A 23,617-nucleotide genomic window follows, 5' to 3' on the forward strand; every position below is an offset into this window, starting at 1 on the left:
CTTTCTGTGGGTATCCCAATAGCTCTGGTGACTTCAGTCACAGTGAACTTTAAATGATATAACAATCATATAAGAAATTATCTAAAAACATTGCTATGACTCAATTAATTAATTAATTGTTCTAAGAAAGAAAGCAAACCTTTTCCTGTTTAAGTATGTATTGTGAAGATTTTGACAATATCAATGACTGAAGTATGTTTTCCAGGCCCAGCCTCAGTTCTCGTTTCAGCGTACTCTCCCACTCTGGACACCCCACGGGAAAACATTTCCGGCAGTAAAACGAGAGATCTTCTGGCAAATATGATAATATCTCATACATTTCATCTGTAAGAAGACATATTAATATTTAATAATTTTATATCTGTAAGGTTAAATGTTGCACCGACACAATTATAGGTCATATGGGGACTTTCCAGCTTTGATGTTGGAGGAAGGCGCCAGGTGCCCCTCCATGCATTAGTTCATCACAAAGCAGCCACCTGGATAGAACCATCAGACTTCCGTAAGTCAGCTGGATGGTTTCCTCACATGAAGAATTCAGCATCTAGAGTGAGGCTCAAATCCACATTGATGGAGGGCAAGTGATTTAAGTCAGCAACCTTAACCACTCGGCCACGGAGGCCCCCCAACCCTCCCAAACATATATATTTAAACCGCTCCCACAAGCACACAAACATGTATCTAAGGAACAATGAACTGCTACTTTTTATATCTATATTCATCAGTAATTTGCAGAAAATTGAATGCTATATGTATAATTAAAGTTTGTTCCTGTAACTGCTTTTAAAGTTACACAACAAGAACGGAAAACAAAAACAGAATTACTTCTTCAATATTGGTATAAAAGCAAGGCAAGGAATTATCTACTAACTCCTTCTTTAATTATTGTTGTGCAAGTAAATGACAAGACTAAAACAATAGACAATAATCAATAAAATGAAGTCGGCTTATCGGCAGTATATAAGCATACCTGTAAGGCCTTCACATTTAGAATGTACCCAGCTCTCACACATGTTACATTGTATCATTTTTGACTCCCAATCGTCATCAGAGTAACATTTCCGACATATAGGACAGAAATTTCCTTTGTCCATCAACCGTCCACACTCGAAACACAAGGAGAAATCGTATGTCCATGTGGCCTGTGAATCCGAGCCTGGTGTAGTGGCTCCACAACTTTTACATTTTACACACTTTGTACAAATCTGTAAAAGGAGAAATAAATTCAAATACTGAAACAGATTACATGGTGTGAAATGCTTGGATAAAACATGATACAGTTACAAGGTTTGAAATGCTTGGATAAAACATTGTACAGTTACACAATGTGAAATGCTTGGATAAAACATAGTACAGTTACACGGTGTGAAAATGCCTGGATAAAAAATAGTACAGTTACACTGTGTGAAAATGCTTGGATAAAACATGGACAAGTTACAGTGTAAAAAGCTTGGATGAAACATGGCAGAACTGCCTAGTGTGAAATGCTTGGATAAAACATGGAACAGTTACATGGTCATAATTCCATTAGACATTTCATGAAGTATTCATTGTACAAGGTTTAATTTGCAGGAATAGAGAAAAATAAAGTAACATTATACTATTTTCTTACCCAAATGTTTTTTCTCTTTGAAGGTCTGGTGGGATAATTGGGACCCAGGCAACCAGGATGGTATGTGTTTTGACATTTATCACATTGTAACAGCTGAAACACAAATTTAAACATAATATACTAACTGCAGGAAATCAACACAGATACATAAAGATATTATATATACTGTGAAACTGTCTAATTTCATTGGATTACAATTTCACGGTTTTGACTTAAGTAACAGGAATTTCATTTGTTCATTGATATATACTTTTATGGTTTGATGCGACCATCAAATTCAGGGAAATTTAAAATTTCAAGTAAAACATAACATATTTACTGTTTCATCAAAGAACATAAATATACTTCACACAGGCAATTTCAAGGAAACAAAAATATCATGAAAGGTATGAATTTCAGCCTTAAATTTTAGCTACCAACACAACTTACATTATTATGGCCTCCACAAACATGACAGACCAAACAAGCAACACTTACATTATTTTGGCGTCCACAAACATGACAGAATTGACAGGCTGCACATATCCAGTCATTGTAGTGGTCTGGGGACGGCTGCTCCCAATCCTCTAAACAGAACTCGTGGAATGGTTCGCAGCAAATGTTACAATAGATCATCTGAAATGTAACAGGAAATTTATAGTTTCTTAATTTAAGTGTGTGCCACTTGGGCAAAATCATACGAGAACTGATGATAAATTATTGTGAGCAAGAAATAATCTATTAATCTAAGCAGATTCTCCAATTCAGTGTAATATATCATGTACATCGCCCACTCACCTAAAAACATTACCAATGTAAGAAGATGGTTGTCAACTCTGAAAAACCTGGTTAAAAATTCCATGTTGGTCCAGAACAAAATTCCCTTGGATACATTTTAATTGTTCCAAAATTCACACTTCATATGACTACATCGGAATCATCTGCAAATACTGTGAAATTATTACTTTTGGAAGGAGATATTGTGGTTGAATCAATACTTGATATCGAAATGAACAGAAAGAATTCCCACTTGTTTCATCTTAAGCTGAAATCCCAGAGTTTCTATCCCAAATAGCTATTTTGAACAAAACAAAGAAATTTTATACCCATGTAATAAATTTTTTACACACTATTACTGACCTCATGTTTGCCAGCACTACCACACAGGAAACACAGACTTCTCACACTGGTGACATTAGACATTGTGAGAGCCATCCCATAATTCCAAGCCGAACCAAGGTCACATTTACCCTGCAAGACATAAACGCCAAGAATAGAATATCATCTGCAAATACAATAATATTATACAAAACTTAATCAAGTGGTATACAGTCACACCTTACAAGGGCAGAAAAAAGCCAGAGTCAAAGGAGTTCAATATACTATATTTACTTCTTGTGAAAAAGTTCTAAATATATTACAATATAATTTCCATATAACACTATACCTTGATGGGATAGCATTTTGACTGCATGAAAGGATTACATTACAGCTATATCTTGAAGTCCACCTTGATGGGATAGTGTTTAAGCTTTAAGTGCAGACTGTCATGTTACTACATCTTGAAGTCCACCTTGATGGGCTAGTATTTGGGTCTATATTAAAGAAGACTATTATATAACCACTATACCTTGAAGTCCACTTTGATAGGATAGTATTTTGGCTGTGAGAGAAGACTTCCCCACTGTCTTGATGCAGGCAACACTGACTGTAATGTCACTGGGTAACACTGACCATCATTCTGCATATGAAAACAAAGTAACAGTTTAGTTAATTTACTCAGAATTGATTTCTCAGTGGTAAGGCAAACATCATCCTGTTAAAGACATTACATAGAATTTAAAAAGGTCTTAAAATTCTTTTAAGGGCATGTTCACATATCCCGTCAAGATGTCAGGTTCATGTCATAGTGATATATTTCTGTAAGCTTGGTCCAGATGTCTTGAAAACTGTCAAGTATTTATTCGAACAAAACTTTTATTAGAATTGCACAATATACATCATTAAAGTTTCAAAGGGCCACAAGTGTAAAGTTTCAAAGGGCCACAACTCCTTAACTAGGCAAAGTACATTCATATCCTTATAATGTACAGTTATACATTTCTGTAAGTCTGGCCAAAACCCTTGGAAGCTTGCATTGAGAAGTGAATATCATTATGAGGTGTTAAAAAGATTTTAAAAAGCAAAATTAAAAAGAACTATAAACAAGAGGACCATGATGGTCCTGAATCGCTCACCTCTTCCCACATGACCCAGTTTTGAGTATGACATCATTATTTGACATAGTGACCTAGTTTTTGAGCTCATGTGACCCAGTTTTGAACTTGACCTAGATATTATCAAGATAAAAATTCTGACCAATTTTCATGAAGATCCATTGAAAAATATGGTCTCTACAAAGGTCACAAGGTTTTTCTATTATTTGACCTATTGACCTAGTTTTCCAAAGTAGGTGACCCTGTTTTAAACTTTACCTAGATATCATCAAGGTGAACATTCTCACTAATTTTCATGAAGATCTCATGAAAAATATGGCCTCTAGAGAGGTCACAAGGTTTTCCTATTTTTATACCTACTGGCCTAGTTTTTGACCGCACGTGACCCAGTTTCAAAACTAACCTAGATATCATCAAGGTGAACATTCAGATCAATTTTCATGAAGATCCATTGAAAAATATGGCCTCTAGAGTGGTCAAAAGATTTAAATAATTTTAGATCTACTGACCTAGTTTTTGACCGCAGTTGACCCAGTTTCAAACTTGACCTAGATATCATCAAGATGAACATTCAGACCAACTTTCATACAGATCCCATGAAAAGTATGGCCTCTAGAGAGGTCACAAGGTTTTTTTATTATTTGACCTACTGACCTAGTTTTTTTAAGGCATGTGACCCAGTTTCAAAACTGACCTAGATATCATCAAGGTGAACATTCTGACCAATTTTAATGGAAATCCATTCACAAGTATGGCCTCTAGAGAGGTCACAAGGTTTTTCTATTTTTAAACCTGCTGACCTAGTTTTTGTCCGCACATGACCCTATTTCGAACTTGACTTAGATATCAACAAGATGAACATTCAGACCAATTTTCATACAGATCCATTGAAAAATATGGCCTTTAGAGAGGTCACAAGGTTTTTCTATTATTTGACCTACTGACCCAGTTTTTGATTGCACGTGATCCACTTTCGAACTTGACCTAGATATCATCAAGATGAACATTCAGACCAACTTTCATACAGATTCCATGAAAAATATGGCCTCTAGAGAGGTCACAAGGTTTTTCTATTATTTGACCTACTGACCTAGTTTTTGAAGGCACGTGACCCACTTTCGAACTTAACCTAGATATCATCAAGGTGAACATTCTGAGGAATTTTTATGAAGATCTCATGAAATATATGGCCTCTAGAGAGGTCACAAGGTTTTTCTATTTTTAGACCTACTGACCTAGTTTTTGACCGCATGTGACCCAGTTTTGAACTTGACCTAGATAACATCAAGATGAACATTCAGACCAACTTTCATACAGATCCCATGAAAAATATGGCCTTTAGAGAGGTCACAAGGTTTTTTTATTATTTGACCTACTGACCTAGTTTTTGTCGGCACGTGACCCAGTTTCGAACTTGACCTAGATATCATCAAGGTGAACGTTCTGACCAATTTTCATCAAGATCTTGTGAAATATATGGCCTCTAGAGAGGTCACAAGGTTTTTCTATTTTTAGACCTACTGACCTAGTTTTTGATGGCAAGTGACCCAGTTTCGAACTTGACCTAGATATCATCAAGGTGAACATTCTGACCAATTTTCATGAAGATCTTGTGAAATATATGGCCTCTAGAGAGGTCACAAGGTTTTTCTATTTTTAGACCTACTGACCTAGTTTTTGAAGGCACGTGACCCAGTTTCGAACTTGACCTAGATATCATCAAGATGAACATTCTGACCAACTTTCATAAAGATCCAATGAAAAATGTGACCTCTAGAGTGGTCACAAGCGAAAGTTTACGGACGCACGCACGGACGGACGACGGACACCGCGCGATCACAAAAGCTCACCTTGTCACTTTGTGACAGGTGAGCTAAAAACAACAATAAAAAGGCCTGGAAGTACATATTGCTTACAATTACAAGATGGCACAACCTCAAACCTGAAAACAACTTACCCCTCCTTCCTTCTTTGAATATTTCTGCTGTGTTTCCAACTTCTTCATTAACTTAGATGATATCTTTCCAGGTTCCTTATTTCTGGATGATATTCTTTCTAACTGGAAATTTGGCAGTTCTTCAAACGTCAACTTCCTCACCTCCGAACCTTGACCTCTAAAAGTTGACACTTGACCCCTGGCAGCTGTTTTCTGCCTCGTTTCTAAACCAAACATTTGAGAACCTGCTTGCACAGGTGGAGGTTTCTCCTCACTGATTGACGGTATATTTTCATTTGGTTTCTCTACAATATTGTTATTTGACTGTGTCTCATCCTCTAGAAGAGTACCAGTCTGTGTTTCAAGTCCGGACACAGTCGGGGTGACCTCTGACCCAGGAATGACTGGTTCCAGACCAGCACTGGGTGTGAATTCACTATGACCTTCTGTTAAATCACTTTCTGGCCGATCCCTGGTCCGTTCAGGACACACCTGTTTATTGTTTACTCTAGATTCAACAGTATCCTTCTTCTTTTCAACAATAAATGCTTCTGTAGCTGAACGTTGGATTAACGGATTGGAACATCTTCGTTCCCTGAAAAATTTCAACCATAGTCATTGTATATATCTTGTTAATTGGCCAAAAACAGACTTCATATTCAATACTAACTTCTCAGTAAATAAGCATATTTTTTTTTACTTGAATCACAAACAAATTAGCCAGAAAGAACGCAAAGAAAATGAACCACATATTAAGAAATGTAAGATGTCTACTCATTCATTTGTAAACTAGAGATGCTTTTGAGAAAAGCGCATGTCTCCCACAACTGCCCCTCTGAAAAATGTTAGTTTCTCCAGATGTTTTAGACGAGTGGATCCAATTAGATGGTCTGGATGAGTGGATCCAATCAGTAATTCAAGGGCCATAAATCAAAAGTGCCTGAGCGGATTTGGCTAGTTATCGAACTTGGGTAAGGTCTTATGGCCAAACACATTTTGTTCAAGTTTGGTGAAGATCGGATGAGAAATGTTCGACTTAGAGAGCGGACAAGAGTAAACAGACGGATTTTTTCTGTAATTCAAGGGCTGTAACTCTAAAATGCCTGGACCAATTTGGCCTGTTATCGAACTTGGCCGAGGTCTCATGGTCAAACACATTTTGTTCAAGTTTGGTGAAGATCGGATGAGAAATGTTTGACTTAAGAGTGCGGACAAGAGTAAAAAGGCCGATTTTTCGATAATTCAAGGGCCGTAACTCCAAAATGCCTGGACCGATTTGGCTAGTTATCAATCTTGGCCGAGGTCTCATGGTCAAACACATTTTGTTCAAGTTTGGTGAAGATCGGATGAGAAATGTTTGATTAAGAGTGCGGACATGAGTAAAAAGGCCAATTTTTCGATAATTCAAGGGCCGTAACTCCAAAATGCCTGGACCGATTTGGCAAGTTATCAAACTTGGCCGAGGTCTCATGGTCAAACACATTTTGTTTAAGTCTGGTGAAGATTGGATGAGAAATATTCGAATTAGAGAGCGGACAAGAGTAAAAGACCGATATTTGGTATGCAAGGGCCGTAACTCCAAAATGCCTGGACCGATTTGGCTAGTTATTGAACTTGGCCGAGTTCTTATGGTCAAACACATTTTGTTCAAGTTTGGTGAAAATCGGATGAGAAATGTTCGACTTAGAGTGCGGACAAGCTTTGTGACAGACACACACACAGACTGGAGTAAATCAATATGTCTCTCACACCACTGTGTGGTGGGAGACATAATTACAACTTTATAAATAAAATTCATCAATTTTAAAGGACAATGTTTTGACATTTTAACTGTGTATTTGAAATACACTTAAAAATGTGAGACCCTTTGAAAAGCTTACTTGTCACCTGAAATCTGAGCATAGTAAAACATTAAGAAAAGACTAAATATTTTCTTCAACAAGAATGAGCTGTATTATCTACATTAAGGGTAGCCTCAGAAAATAAGTACAAGTTATCTTTTCAGATTCTCTACTGCTATATTTTTACAGTTTTTATTATTACTATCAAGCAAGCCATGTTTTAACTAGCAAAACCAAACTTACATTAAGACAACAAAAAAATTGATAGCAAAATATGTTGGGTTTTTTTTATCTCTAATATGAATGTAAATTTTCTGGTCTTTTTTTTTTGCAATTCATTTCCCATTCTGACAATATCCCACCTTTCTTTTCTTTCTGTGGCTACTATGTAAATTAGATAGTACAACATTCTACATCAAAATACTTTTGCCTCAAAGCTTTTTCAAAGAAAACAAAATTTCAGAAAACTGTAGAAATGGACACTCCTGGAACTGCTATGTTTATCCTAGTCTTCACTATTTTCGTAAGTATATTTAACCCTTACTATGCTAAATTTCTATAATTAACTTGTCTATCTTTCAATTTGGACAGTAGCATTAACTGTTAAAAGGGGTGTTTATTAAAAAGATAATGACTGAATGGCAAACAGTGCAGAGCTTGATCAGACTACACGGATCTACACTGGTCGTACAGGCAGAATCAATCATGTCCAGCATGATAAGGGTTAAGCACCAAAACTGAATTTTAAATGTGAAGTGTATCCAGGTTTGTCCATTCATTAAATCAAGCTAAACAAAGGATTACCCAAGATCCACACTATATAAAAATAAAAAGAAGATGCCATCAACACTGTAAGAAACATCTAAACATACAAGCATACTGTGAAATCATTAATATTCGTGAAGGACTTATTTTTGTGGATTTCGTGGTTGCGTCAATCCAAGAAAATTAATCACAATGAAAAAGTAAAATTCCCATTAATTTTATGTTCAAAGTTAAAATCCACGAATTCATATCCCCAAAAAATTGCTGTTTTGACCAAAACCACGAAATCCCATGCCTACAAAATTAAATGATTTTACAGTAACAGTACACAAGCAGGAAAGGTAGAAAATAAGACAATACATTTTTACTGAACTGGTGAGAGAATGAAAGAATCTTTCAAAGGTCACAAGTGCAGATTGTTTAGGTAAAGTCAATATGTTTCAAGAACACACAACGAAGTTCAAGTTTAGTTTTATCATTTGTAGCGTGATGTAGTTTCTTTTTTGTTAATTACCTTACTTTGAATAGAGAAAAGTACTTTAAGGAACTATCAAGGTATTTGATTTTTTTTTGCATTCAACATAAACTCTGCGTACATCTCCCCAGTTGTTATTAACAGCACTGGAGTCACCTTGAATGGGGGATACAAGATGGGTTTTGTCATCATGGGTAAAATCACAGAAAACACAAGCCAGTGTGCAAGAAACAAGAAACTGCTAATGGAAAGAAGTGAAAAATGGGAAAGACGCGGAATATATGCATTATTAATCTAGGAATGCAAGTTTTACGGATTTTTTCTCTTTATATCACATATTCCATCACAACAAATAATCACATGTCTGAATCATGTAAAAAGTATAAAGTGATACACAACACAGATACACAGCACTATATGCTACGCAGATATGTAAGCATAAAATGATACATAACACACATACACAGCACTACAAGCTACACAGATCACTTACAAACATCCCTGTTTTAGGACTCCTGCTCCACCAAATTTTGTTTTATCTCTGCAATTATACAAGATTGAAATTGATAAAAAGATTTATCAATTAAAATGTTCACTTACATGCAAGCTTTTTTTATCGTCCCAGCACCCCCAAACTTCTTCATGTCCCTGAAAGACATACATCCTCACAGATGATCAACACTTTGCAATACAAAAAATACATTTGGGTAGAACCACTGGTTTTCTAACGTCAGCTTATAAATATAGAAAATATGAAATACTTTACAAAATATAACAACATAATATAGCAATAAAATTTAGCAATACCAAGCAATTAATCAAAAGTAAGGGTATTTAATACCTAGATTAAATAGGCCCACCACTGATGAAATTTTTAAGACTTTCAACTCTTTCATTGCACAATCTCCAGTTGTATCTTTATGCGTTTAAAATGAGGCCGAAGAAAACAGAATCTGTATCCACAACTTACAGATTCCAGTGTCCGATAAATCCATTGCCCAGAGCCCGCGGGCTACCAGAAATTTTCGTCAGGCTACCAAAAAAATCCCGACGTAAGCCCGCCGGGCAACCATAAATTTAAAGCTTTAGTAGCCCGGTCATTGTATATTTTACAAAATCAACATCTGGTCATTTCCTCGATTATAATTTGCAATACACAACAACTGACCATAAATCCCAACTTATATCCAATTTTGATTGTTTTGTTCGCTAATGAAATCCAAAAAAATACTGGAAAAAACCAACTTGTTTCTATTTTTAGCGACATGACCGTCTGCACCTCGGCAAAAATTAAATACATGATTCTGCCAGAAAATTGTATGTTTTGTACGTAAAAACATCTCAAAACACATAAATACATTACCATTTATTGAACAAAGCAACGAAAACGTGTTGACAGATAGTTTTTACACCATTAAAATCAAATGTCACATATTTTCGCGACCCGATTTTTCCCCTCCAATGCACACAGTCACTCTATTGTTTGGAAAATTAAGTTGTTATTGGCGTGGAAACTTACTGAGTGTAAACAAAAGTTTGAACATGACAAAGTAGTAGTTATTTTTTGCAAGGTCTGTCTAGAACCAGCAACTTGGAAAAAAAATTCTCTAAATTTTACCTCGGGATACTTAAAATTTTTTAATGCATCTGAATGCTTACCATAAAACTTGAAAATAAAGTTTTAAACTAATATGATTAATTTTGACTAATTCACCATGTGAAAAAATTCCAAATTTGACCAGGGCCCCTTTTCCAAAAAAACCTAGACTAATATGACAGGAATGTGTATGCGGAACTGGAAACAAACACACAAGTTTATTTTGATGTTTTTAAATTTTTAACCAAACATTGTTTCAGACCCCTTTGATTCTCACATCTCAGTAAGTCTGTTTCGGATAGAGCAAGTTTATACTTTCGGGGTTTAAATTTTTCGGCAACTACAAAAAAATGCTGGGCTACCAGTAAGATTATAAATTTGTCGGACACTGTCAGATGAATATGCGCTTCATATGCAATACAAAGTCAATTAAACATATAAAGAACCAGTGCTCCAGCTAGGATTAAAAAAGGGCAGGGTGCTGGCACTGAAAAGGGCACTTCTGGGGTGGTGGTCGGTCTGGGACCGTGCTCCCCCGGGGAAAAATAGAACTGGTCCATACATACAGTTCATTTTAACATACTTTAGGCATGGAATTTGGCATAATTTAGACATTTTTTTGGCACATTTTAGGTATGGTCTTTTATTAGGCTATAGATGTCTGTCATCTCTAATGTACCTATTTATTAACTAAAAATTCTGCTGTTTGTATTTTACTTGGCATTGATTTTCAACTTGTAACATTTCTTTGTAATTGCATACTGAATAACAATATCTATGTGTTTAGGCCTATTTTGTTACAATTTCAGTACACATCTTCTCCATGTAGGCTACTTGATATTTATAAATTTATACTGCAACATATTATATACAGAAAATAAAGTTTAAACTTCCACTTAAATAAATGAAATCAGGCAAAGTTTTTAACTTACAACAGTCTAAAAGCAAGTTTAGCACTTGTAATAGACATATTCCGGGTATCCAAAATTTTATATCCGGATATGGTTACACTTTTTTCTAAAAGTCGTCGAATGTCCAGTTTAAACAATATTTTTGAAAAATTATTAAGATGCAGAGACTGTTTAACAGCATTTTACAGTATCTGACATTAAAGTGTACCCTGTCATTACATCTTAGTAAACTAATTTCAAAGAAATATTCATGAAAAATCGGCAATTTCACAAAACAGACGACAACCTACTTTCGATTTCAAAAACTTGTAAAAAGATAAAATCAAAATATTTTCCTATTTAAATTTGATTGTGATCAATTCTTATTAATTAGATTTAAATGTCTGTTGTCTGGACTTAAGTTTCAGATATGTATAAAGGGGTATTTACGACTATATTACCGAAAACGAAAGTACACTTTGACAGGTGGCGCGAAATGACAATGATTTCAGACTGGTTTGCAAACTGTTTTAACACTAAGGTTCAGTGATTTTAATGCTAGTTTAATTGCTAGTGGAGCAGTCTAAAATATCATGGTCTGCCTCGGGCACAGCAGGTAATTGTTTGTTATTATGTCAATGCCCCCCGGCGTGTATCACCCGATAAAAAGGGGGCAATAAAGCAGTGTATTATAATCACTGAGGCAAAAAAGGGAAGTTTGGCTTAAAAAAGAAATGAATGGTTGTAAAAACGGGCAGGGTGCCTGGCGGGGCAACAGGGCGGAACGAATTTCGGAACGGGCGATGCGCCCTGCTGTAAATAGCTAGCTGGAGCACTGAAGAACATAAAATAACATCAGAATTACTTCTTGATTATCTAATAAAATGTACTTTTACAGAAGGAAAAAAGATGCAAGCTTACAAACAATGCCGGCATTTTCCACAGTCTTGTCTCAGACAGCCAGGACATTGCCGACATCTCATTCTCCTCTTGTACAGATGTAGACCACCGGCCCCTGTCAGTTTCTTGCTCAACTTGCTCTTCACTGGCGATTTCTTCACAATCACCACACTATCACCGGACTGCTGAATTATCTCCTCCATCGGTCGATCGTCATCAGAATCTTCATTGGCTACAGGATTTAAAATCAAACAAGTTTTTTTTTCCTAATTGCATAAATTTCGTGTATGTGGGAAATGAATTTCTTTTACCAAAACAAAATCGTCTTCTCAAAAGTAAAGCAGAAAAACCTTGAAGTAAAATATAACGTCAGTATAAAACACAGAGCATTAGACATTTTTGGACTTTCAGGGCAAGTCAGACTTTAATACTCAGAGAAATCATCATAAAGCTGACACTTCAAGTAGCTTATACAGCAACCTTGTTAACTCTTTACACAGGGCTAAAATGTGTTTCTCTACACAAACCTTTACAGTGAACACAAACACAGGGCACGAAAAATCCAATAGTAAAACAGAGTAAAAATTAACCTTTGGCAGACAAGTGAGATTTTGACTATAATATAAATTTTAATGAAAACAATGGCACAGAAAAACCCGAGCATCTCAACAACTGAAAACAGAAGTTGATTTATTGTTTGCAACTCTTACTGTTACATCCGTCGCTTTTTGTTACTGTATTGCATTATGATCACAACAGCTAGATGCACAATAGTCCACGATAAAATTCTAATACTTGCTCTTTTCAAAGGACTTTTAAACAGAACAGTGGTTAAAATTCCTTTTTCAGTAGCGAATTGCAAGATGAGATGAAATTGCAGCTGAATGAGTGAAAATTCTAAGCAGCTCATCCTGCAGGATGCCTTACCTTCAAATACTTTGTCCAGCCCAGAGACCTCACTAAACAGTGAGCACAGAAGATTAAAATGTGTATCTCTATGAAAGGCTCAACAGTGAACACAAACCTGCTTTACTTTCTTCATCCTTTTTCCATAGCTGTACTTTATCTTTAGTTGGTAGGGCACTCAGTCGTAATTCAGACTTCTCAGGAAATGTGGCTAGTGGTTGCCCCAATACAACTGCAGCATTACGACACACGTGTTTAATTCTCGGCCCCGGACCACCACGTGGGGAGATTTCAACACTACCAGTTGCTACAACAGGTGGTGGCTCTTGAATTGCTGGTTTTTCTGCAAAATTTAAATAAATGTTGAGGAATGAAGTAACATTTTAAGAAACAGAATTTTAAGATTTTTTGGGCTGATATTCAGCTCCATTCATCTAAACAGAGAATATATGGTATGATATCATTTCCTTTATGAGAGGTTTCAACAAATTTTCTAACCTATAGTGTTGGAACATGAAAGCAAGAGCTCTTGAGATATGAAACAAGCCTAATCTGACAATTATATCCATAAATACCCAATCTTTTTATTATGACATCACAAAAGCTTATAACGAATAACAGCAACAGACATGATTTCAGGAATAGGAGGCATAAGACGTGTTGCATTTTTCATTACCTCTGTTGAACTGACTCAATTAAACCTGCCATTATTTTATTTGGTTGCATTCCAACAGTCTGCAACTGTTCGCTACTCAGTCAGTAAATTTTCCGTGAACACCCCTTCGAATAATATATGGTATTGCCTAAATTGAATGATGGACCAGTACATTGTAGAAATTAAGCAGGGTAAAGGTTAACAGACTCAACAGTCTTATTCTGCTTAGTTGCATTCAAAGCTTCCAAGCATCTTCTTATAGATTTTATATCTTTACCTTGATGAACCGGCTCCGTTTCCTCTACCTTTTCCTGTTTATTTCGCAATAACTCTTTAAATGCCCTCTTCTTCCTCTGTCGTTTCTCTGACCCTTCACCTGCTTTCAGGGGAGACAACTCTTGCTCTTTTGAAGGCTGAAAAAGGAATGAAATGTGTAGTTTTTCTGAATAACATAGTTATCATTATATTACATATCAATTTATCAAAGTCACACTATTACAATTTATGGCAACTCACAAGCTTTTTACGGGGAGACCCCATGAGTCCTCAAGGGCATTATAATATGTATGGACAGGTATCTATGAACTAGGTTGGACGAAAGACCTTTCCTCAAGCTAGCTGAATGCCTTCTTCATATGACAACCTTAGCCGGGCTCAAGTCAGCTACAATAACCACCGAACCACAGAAATCCCCATTCTATTGGACGCTTTTTAGAAAGTTTAAAGTTACGTGTTAAAGAATCAAGTCTAGTCAAATTTTCAGTCAATTTGGATTATACACTGATGCAATGAGACCATTTACATATTATCATCAATAAATCTTTTAACATTTACCGTGTTGTCTGATGTTTCCCGTACTACAGGCGGTGTAGTAAAGGAAGGTTGTGTATCGGGTACAGGCGACTGTAACGGTGTTCCCTTCTTAACCGCTTTCTTCACAGGCGGGAAAGCGATGCCCTCTGTCTGTTGTGGTTCTTCTACTGTAGTGGGTTTCTCTACACCATTCTCATCTTTGAACAGCTCAGTCAGTTGAGCTATTGGTGGAAAACCGACCTGAAGCACTTTCCTTATTCGACAGAATCTGCACTTTACTTTGTCTGGCTTCAACCTGCATTTATCTGAAATTTTTTTTTTTCTCCTTAATAATGATCACCCATGACATTTCAGCTTTTAATGAACTATATTTCATCAGCTCTGCAGAACAGAATAAAAGTTTTAACATCTGTAGAAGTGTAGACATTACTGCAAAAAAAATTACCTTTCCATATTCTGACATGCATGATTTTAAGGTCTTGAATATTTTTTTTCAAAATTAAACTTTGATTATGAAACAAATAATGTAATTGTAAAGTTAACTTGACATCCAGACCAGCAGAGATTACTAGTTCTGTATTTCTTTACTTTGTCAACCCATGTCAAGTAAACTTCTAGTTCAGATCTGTTCATAAGCTGAAATATGGGAAGTTACAAGTCTTGATACCTAAATTTAATAAACTGAGTATATTTACCATTTTGCATACAGTGTGGCCTGGTGAATGTTCCAGCATTAATCAACCAGTTACATTCTTTATAAAATCTTCTACAAGACAAGCAGGCTACAATCTTGTCGTAACAAACAACTAGGTCCGTTTTCTTCCCACAAACAGCACAACTCTTCTTCTTTAGTCGCTTCTTTTCACTGCCTGAAATAGTCAGTAACATACTGGTAACCTACATGCATCTAACAGTACATTTCAAGGACATTATAATACATTAGAGGCCAAATGTAGTTCCCCGGTAGAACCTCTTGCATGTTTTATTGAAATTTTTAGTTCTGAACTCTGATTAAGTGACAGCTATGGTGTAAAAAAAAACGTTTGTTTCTGGTATCCCGACCTACCCTAAATTTTTGGCCAGCCCTAAATGTTTTTATGGCCTTGCAACTTTTTAAAACAAGAGGGCCATTAAGGCCCTGTATCGCTCACCTGACCTATTGACCTAAAGACCATCAAGATTAACATTCTGACCAAGTTTCATTAAGATATGGTCATAAATGTGGCCTCTAGAGTGTTAACTAGCTTTTCCTTTGATTTGACCTGGTGACCTAGTTTTGACCTCACATGGCCCGGATTCGAAGTTGACCTAAAGATTATCAAGTTTCATGAAGATACAGTCATAAATGTGGCCTCTAGAGTGTTAACAAGCTTTTCCTTTGATTTGACCTGGTGACCTAGCTTTTGACCCCACCCGACCCAGATCTAAACCTGCCCTAAAGATTATCAACATTAACATTCTGACCAAGTTTCATCAAGATACGGTCATAAATGTGGCTTATACAGTGTTAATTAGCTTTTCCTTTGATTTTACCTGGTGACCTAGTTTTTGGCCCCATCCGACCCAGATTTAAACTTGACGGTGACCTAAAGATCACTAAGATTAACATTCCGACAAAGTTTCATTAAGATATGGTCATAAATGTGGCCTCTAAATTGCTTACTAGCTTTTCCTTTGATTTGACCTGGTGACCTAGTTTTTGACTCTACATGACCCTGATTCAAACTGCACCTAAAGATCATCAAGATTAACATTCTGACCAAGTTTCATGAAGATATATTCATAAATGTGGCCTTTACAGTGTTAACAAGCTTTTCCTTTGATTTGACCTGGTGACCTAGTTTTTGACTCCAGATGACCCAATATCAAACTCATCCAAGATTTTATTGAGAGTAACATTCTGACCAAGTTTCATTAAGATTGGGCCAAAATTGTGACCTCTAGAGTGTTAACAGTTGACGAAGACGATGGACGGACGGACGACCGACACAGGGCGATCACAAAAGCTCACCTTTGAGCACTAGCTAAAAAGTTGCAAAACTGCACTTTTTATGCTTTAAACATTGTCAGTGATGTTAGATGCTCAAAAGGCATAGCTCTCTTATTTGTATTCATTTTTTGGCGACGCCGTCTAAATTCGTTTTCGTTACCTATGCCACGTGACTTCAGTTTGCAAATCAAACTACTTGATAACGCATTATAGATAATTTATCAAAATGGAAGATTTATGCAACACTCTGCCTGATTGGACGGGAGTGTCAATTTCTTTCACTCTGTTGATTGTGCTACGCTGAGTGAAATGTAGACAAAGCGTTTATCCTAAACGACGCTGTTCACAGTTTTAAAGCTAACTTTGGCTCAGTATATTTAGCAAGAATATTGATATATCTCAAAATGATAGGTAAGTTTAATAAATATGATAAAAACCTGTTCAATACCAACATATATCAAATTAAAGAAAGAGCTGAATACGGTCTGCGTAACACATGAATAAGGGTGTGATAAGAGTCTTATGTAGAGAAGTGCTTTTTAAAAGATTTTCCTTGTTACAATTGTCGTCTGTATATGAAAAGGTTTCTTGCTTTTGTGACTTATTCAGGTTGCATATTAAAATGACTACTTGTTTGCTTTGATATATTTGTTATAAATTATTTAACTGATTTATTATATATGAATATTTTTCTTTAGTATGGTATGCAAATATTGAACTCAGTTGAAATCTGTTTTATTATATATATGCTATATAATGACTGAATCTCGTTACACTGAAATGAAGGTACGCTGCATACAGTTTATCTATGTGATATGACTATAGTCAAACTTTGCTTATGAAACAGAAATACTGAAATAATTACAAATGTATGTTTTGCTTGACCTCCACTTTTTTATAGGTGTGACGTCATTGTCCAAAGATTCATGAATAGCGAATATGCATTTGTTATAGCGGGATCAGTTGGCCTATTTTAGAAATAAATAAAAATAATAAATAAAAAAATCCATTAATTGATTTTTTCTCATGTATTCTAATCAAACTTGATTTGTAGCATCTTTATTAGGCCTGCAGCCAACTTTGTTCAGCTGGGACATTTGACCCCTTTTAGGGGCTGCTAGATCTAAAACTAGAATTGCCTTTATACAGCGTCTCATGAACAGCTTGGTGGATCTTTGTCATACTTGGTCTGGAGCATCATTATACGGTCCTCTTCCAAATTTATTTATATAGGAACTTGGGCCCTATTAGGGACCACTATAGCTAAAAGTAGATATGCCTTTCTTCGCATTAACCACTAAAATGTAATGGATTTTTATCAAACTCGACGTGTAACAATATTGTAAGGTCTCCTGCTATTTTGTTACAAATGGGGATAGGGACCAATTTAGCTAAAAATATAAACACGTTTAATGACCTCTTCTCATGAACCGCTTCATGAATCTTCATCAAACTACTGCTGTAATTATTCGTCTACGTAAGGATAAACGAAACAAAATTGCAACTCTACGAAACCTTTGCGAAAAATTAAAAGAGAACCATTTAAATTGTTAAAGTGCGGTGTTTAGTTTTGCAATTTGAAAACTGTTAGATGAAAGATGAATGTTGGATGAAAAATTCATAAACTTCTTTCCTCATTACAATTCGCCGACCATCATTTTTAAAGATATTTCTTGTTTGACATGAAAATAATTTCCAAAAAGTCCCACAAAAAAAAAATCAGACCTACCTACCCTAATATTTTCTAGCATGTTACCGGAAACAAAGATTTTTTTCACGCTTAAAAAAGTTCTGCAAAAATTCACATAAAACATTAGCAACAAATCATAAATCTTCCCTGAAAGGGTGACCAATTTCATTTTGAAAATTGAGCCCAATTTATCCCTTACAATCTCAACAAAAAGTTCTAAATATATTGTTCATAGAGATAATCTGTATAAATTTATGCAAAAAAAACAAACTTTTCACAGCATTGTAATTATTCACACCAAGAATTTTGTCAGATGTTCCTTGCACTTTCAATATGATAAACCAATATAGGAACTTTCAATATTTATGATAAACCAATATAGGAATCATCTGTAAGAAAAAATGGACTGCCTCAAAAGACATGCACACACAAGTTTAACAAACAGATGAAATATCCAAATCAGATTTTGTCTACAAACTAAAGTAGTCAATGTCTTTTGGGTAAGAATCCTGATGTTACAAGCAACATTTCTTTTTTTAATGCTGTTTTTTTTCAGTTTGGAGGGGGCACGGGGCATGGCTCATGGAAGGGGAAATTTTGTTGCAACAAATAAAATAGGAAGGAAACTTTTTACTAGTTATAGTTCTTATAATTATTGCTTGAGGACTAAAACTTCAAAATGAATCATGTTGACACTGCAAACTTGAAGAAATACCAAGTAACAAACCTTTTTCCTTAGCTGGTGTATCATCTGTCATGGGATGACCTGTGTCAACTTCCAGCTGTTTAGCTTGTTCGGCATACTGGGCTTCACGTTTCATCTCTGCTTTCAGCGACCTTGCTAACGCTGCTTTAGATTTATTCAAAGCTGCCCTGTTAAGTTGTAACTTGGCTTTCTGAACAATAGACGTCCCATGTAGTCTTGATGTGCCAAAACCCATCATGCTAAATTTCTGTTTCTCCGATGCTTTCTGGAACTGAGACTGTGAAAACAGACTGGTTCCAAGTTTAGGAGCTGCCAGCGGACTTGTCATTGCTGACTTTGTTGGAGAAAATAGTGGAGACTCGTCATCCGACATTTGCAATTTCAAACTTGGTTTCCTGTCTCTTTTCCCATCAACTATAAGAGGTTGATCAAGTAAACCAATACTATTTGGACTGCCGCTAAAACTCGGACGGAAACTATCCAAACTTTTCTTTCTTTCAATTACAGGTTTGCCTGGTAGTTTTTCTGGTGTAGTTTCAGATATTTCATCTGGTTTGGGTTTTTTAATCACAGTTGTATTAACAGAATCAGATTCCAAAAATCTCTTGTTAGGTTTAATGACACGAGATGATCGTGAACTCTGCGTTGGTAATACAAACTCTTTCCTCTGAACTTGGACGGGTTTTCTGGCAGCTGCCAGTCGGCGCGCTTTAGCCTGTTCTTGTAATTTATTTGCCTGTTTTGCCTTTTCAAGCAAGAATTTTGCCATATCCATATCAGACTTTTTAGCTTTACTTCCAGGGGTATGAACATCATGAAGGCCATGTTTATAATCCAGTTTGAATTTCTTTGGTTTCTTCCGGTGATCAAATATCTTTGCACCTTTTATTTTCACAGGATGAATCCCAGCTTTTCCTGGACTTTTACTGTCATCTTTTATTAAATCTTTATATGATTTTCCTTCAACTGTTTTAATTTTCACTCTACTTTTTTCTGGTGCTGGTAAAGACTCCAGAGATAGACGAGCACTTCCTAGCCTGGTTCCCCGTGGCAACGCAGTGCCTCCTGTTTCAGCTGACTGCTCTTCTTTCTCCTTTTTCTTCTGCTGCTCTTTATTGAATAATCTGAGCTTTTTCTCACCATCTTTAACATCTTCAAATGTGAATCCTTCAAATTCATCATCCTACAATAAGGAAAGTTTTGACATAATTAACAAATCTGTCAACAAAGATTCTCTACTGGATAACTTTTTTGTTACTATAGCATCTATAATGATATGATTAGTTGTAATTAAAAGTTCTTGCATTTTCACCATTTTCATACAGCGACTTTTCTCCTTATATAAGTGGTACAAAAAATCGGACCCATTCACAACTGCAAACGGTCTTTCACAATTTTCAAATTGGGTCCATTGCACCCATTCACAATGGGTGTAAAAATCTCTCAAAATAGTAGAAAAATGTAAAAACAGTCTTGAAAAACTTTAAAGAAATTTGTTATCAACTTCTGCAAGGAAAAGCACCCGATTGATCAAGACTTGTTACGTTCGTCACCCTGTATTATTGATCCTTGAACGTTAATTCTTAGTGTGTTTAGGTACAAATTGGGTACGAATCATTTAAATGGTTTCATTACACAGTTGTTCGTACACCCCATTGAATAACACAGTGTATCAGAGGTCGAATGGAAAGTGAACAGTAACAACTGAGGACGAAGTATTTCTTAATCAAGCATCTGGATGATAAGCAATCACAACATCTTAATTCACAAAGTATTGAAAAAATTCACAATTAAGGGGGAATAATTCACAATTTTGAGAAAATGACGCTAACTTTCACGATTTTTCTGGTGCAGGACCCATTCACAATTTATAAAAAAAATAACAGTCATAACAATCTTAATGTGGATCAACCGTGCCAACTTCAGTTAGATTTTTAAAACCTTCCAAATTAATTGCTGAAAACTTCGGACTAAAATATATTCATATGGTAACCAAACTCAAGTAAAAATCATGAAGTATCATATATTTAAATACCCAATTCAGTTAAGCCAAAATAAAACTAAAAGCTTCACTAAAGTGATAGGGTATTATCCCAAGACTGCTTTATGTTGGCTCTTTCGGCATTTTTTGTTCTTTTGTCAGGGTTTTCCTTGACGCACAATTCTGTGCATTTTAGCACACTGATTTTCAAAATGACCTTCAAATAATTCTGAACGCGTCATTGATGGCAACTTAATTACCGGTCGAAATAACGGTGATGCAAATTTTTGTACCAAATATTGTAAAGTAAGTACCGATTTGCACATAGGTATAAAGTAGTAATTTAAGGTAGACTGTGTTCTAGATTTAAATATCAGATAAACTTCCACGTCTCTTTATACGGCAAACCATTCAACAAAAATGGCTCACCAACAAAAGATGACATGTTTTCTGTCTTCTGCAAGTGAGGAAAACCCTGTCACTGCCTCGATCTCAAACCAAACCGAAACGGAAAATACAAATATAAACAAAAAAGTTTGCACACCGTGAGGATTTTGCGAAAAATGGTTGTCAAAATACGACTGGCTGGTTGTCGAAAATGGCAAGTGATATGATAGTTGGTCATAATGACCCCTTCATACAGGGATCGAATTTAGCAGTCGCTTACTTGCAAAATTCGAGTAAGTATAAAAAAATGCGAGTATGGCACTCAAATATTTTCGCGATCACGTTAAAAAATTGTGGAATTCGCTCAAATGTCCTTTTCTCTTTAAAAACTCCTTTGGGGTAGTTAATTTACCGATAATCTTGTGACCGCTTGTAGACACTTGTCGCTTTATACAAATGTAATTATTGGATATCTAAGTAAGCGTCTAGACAATATTTATTTTCGTTTTGGTCGGTGATTCGCAAAGTTCTGCGGAAATGGAGAGGAAAATAACAAGTTTCTTCGTGCAAAAAGGCCCGTGGAGAGTCCAAAAATGCTAGCAACACAAGGACAGTGACCTGAAGAAAAACCAAAACTATATAACTTTCGAGTCCAGCCAAAAGTCCAAAGAATCACTGAGTACTTTGGTTTGTATCGTACTTTCGCAAACCAGAAAGTCCCCGGCTGTCTAGACAAGCTTACTGTCGCTGAGTGGCTGCTTTAAAATTTCTGACATTTGCAGCCACCGTTACAGTTTGACTGTCACATTATAAAACAAACTGTATGTGACGGATTAGTTCAACTACCAGCTGTCCGGACCGTGAAATAAACAACAACAGGGTTCGAATTTAAGCTCGCATACTCGCGAAATGCGAGTGCTAATTTCAAACTGCGAGGTAAGATTTCAGACACCAGCATTTTTTTGCGAGTGAAAATTTTTGGCCGAATAATGTGCAATTCTAATAGTCGTCTCGATCTTACACTGTTCTTTCTTTAAAACAACTCGCGGTCATTGCAGCGCATTGTCAATTGCAGAACGAATTTCGGAGCACTCTTTCATCGTAAACGGAAGTTTACACTCGATACATGTCGCGTGTGCATGTCTTTTCAACTGCTGACAAGTACCTGCGCCAATTTTGATGACGTTTACCGCATCCAGTGGTTTTTTTGGTAATCTATAATAAGTTACTATTTATATAGCGCAAGTACGATTGGATGGACTCGTCACGTGGATGTTTCTGTTAATGTTCTAATAAAGTGACAAGTCGCAGAAAATGCAAGTTGTTTTTTCATTTAGCAAGTTAAAAAAAATACCACTTGCGAAAAAATGCAAGTAGAAAATCTGGCTAAATTCGAACCCTGCAACAACAAAACAACTTAATAAATTTAGCACATAAACAGCTTTTAAATAATTGCTAGTCAACCAATCATTTTGCTAGTGGAAAAAAAATGGCACTAGCAAAAATTTGCCAGTGGGAAAAAAAGTTAAATTCGATTCCTGTTCATATTTGACTTTTGGGGTCAGAACAGAATAGGATTGGCATATTAAACATAAATCACGCTAGCGATTCATTGATCTGCCGATCCTATTCTGTCGTTCATTTCGCATAAACACCGGAAAAAAATCTTTTCATTTCTTAAATAGTCCAGATATTAGCAGTCTTCGCCTTAATTTTTTTTCAGCACTTGTCCTTTCGGGCAAGTGAGTTAAGAAAACCACTTGCCCGAAAACATTTTTACTTGCCCGAAATCATTTTGTTTATAAATATGATGTATTTTGGTTTATGCTTAATTCAACATTCATTTATTTAAATGGTAGTCAACTAACCTACCCACACTATCGATGGGCTGGCTAAGCCAACATAAGTGGATAATCATGTTGCAATATTCAAGTAACTAGCAGACAGAAATTATTGGAGAAAACTGTAGGAAAAAAGTGTAATCTATACCAGTATCTAGTTATATGCCAGGTGTGGGGTTCAAATTTACACTACCCTTCTAAAACTTACTTTTTTAATCCAGGGCCTTTAAAATATAGTGTAGTTGTTCAAATTTAACTGCAGTAATGGATCAGTCTGGTTAGCCCCCCCCCCCCCAAAAATAATTGTGTTTCTGGTGTGGCATGGCCAAAAAAGTTTAATCATTATTATCAAGTAAATATCACAGTCCGGGGCAACGTGTCCAAAAAATATGGACACAATAATCATCATCAACCCACCCGTGTTTAAAGCGAAAAAA

At 35.9% G+C, this 23,617-nt stretch overlaps 1 protein-coding gene across 1 annotated transcript in view; it reads right to left on the reverse strand.

The window, feature by feature from the left end:
• Positions 1-23,617, reverse strand: part of LOC123560926 (uncharacterized) — a 70,359-nt gene that overhangs the window by 44,741 nt on the left and 2,001 nt on the right. The window contains exons 2-15 of the mRNA XM_053552355.1: positions 18,993-20,154; positions 15,281-15,454; positions 14,607-14,890; positions 14,050-14,185; positions 13,236-13,460; positions 12,233-12,443; positions 9,318-9,365; positions 5,765-6,338; positions 3,222-3,332; positions 2,732-2,842; positions 2,090-2,227; positions 1,613-1,705; positions 971-1,205; positions 140-324 (exon numbers count right to left, since the gene is read on the reverse strand). Coding sequence (XP_053408330.1) covers positions 140-324; positions 971-1,205; positions 1,613-1,705; positions 2,090-2,227; positions 2,732-2,842; positions 3,222-3,332; positions 5,765-6,338; positions 9,318-9,365; positions 12,233-12,443; positions 13,236-13,460; positions 14,050-14,185; positions 14,607-14,890; positions 15,281-15,454; positions 18,993-20,154 — 3,687 coding nt within the window. The remainder of the gene's footprint in view (positions 1-139; positions 325-970; positions 1,206-1,612; positions 1,706-2,089; positions 2,228-2,731; positions 2,843-3,221; positions 3,333-5,764; positions 6,339-9,317; positions 9,366-12,232; positions 12,444-13,235; positions 13,461-14,049; positions 14,186-14,606; positions 14,891-15,280; positions 15,455-18,992; positions 20,155-23,617) is intronic.

This window comes from Mercenaria mercenaria, chromosome 10 (assembly GCF_021730395.1).
Source record: "Mercenaria mercenaria strain notata chromosome 10, MADL_Memer_1, whole genome shotgun sequence".
Lineage (NCBI taxonomy): Eukaryota > Metazoa > Mollusca > Bivalvia > Venerida > Veneridae > Mercenaria > Mercenaria mercenaria.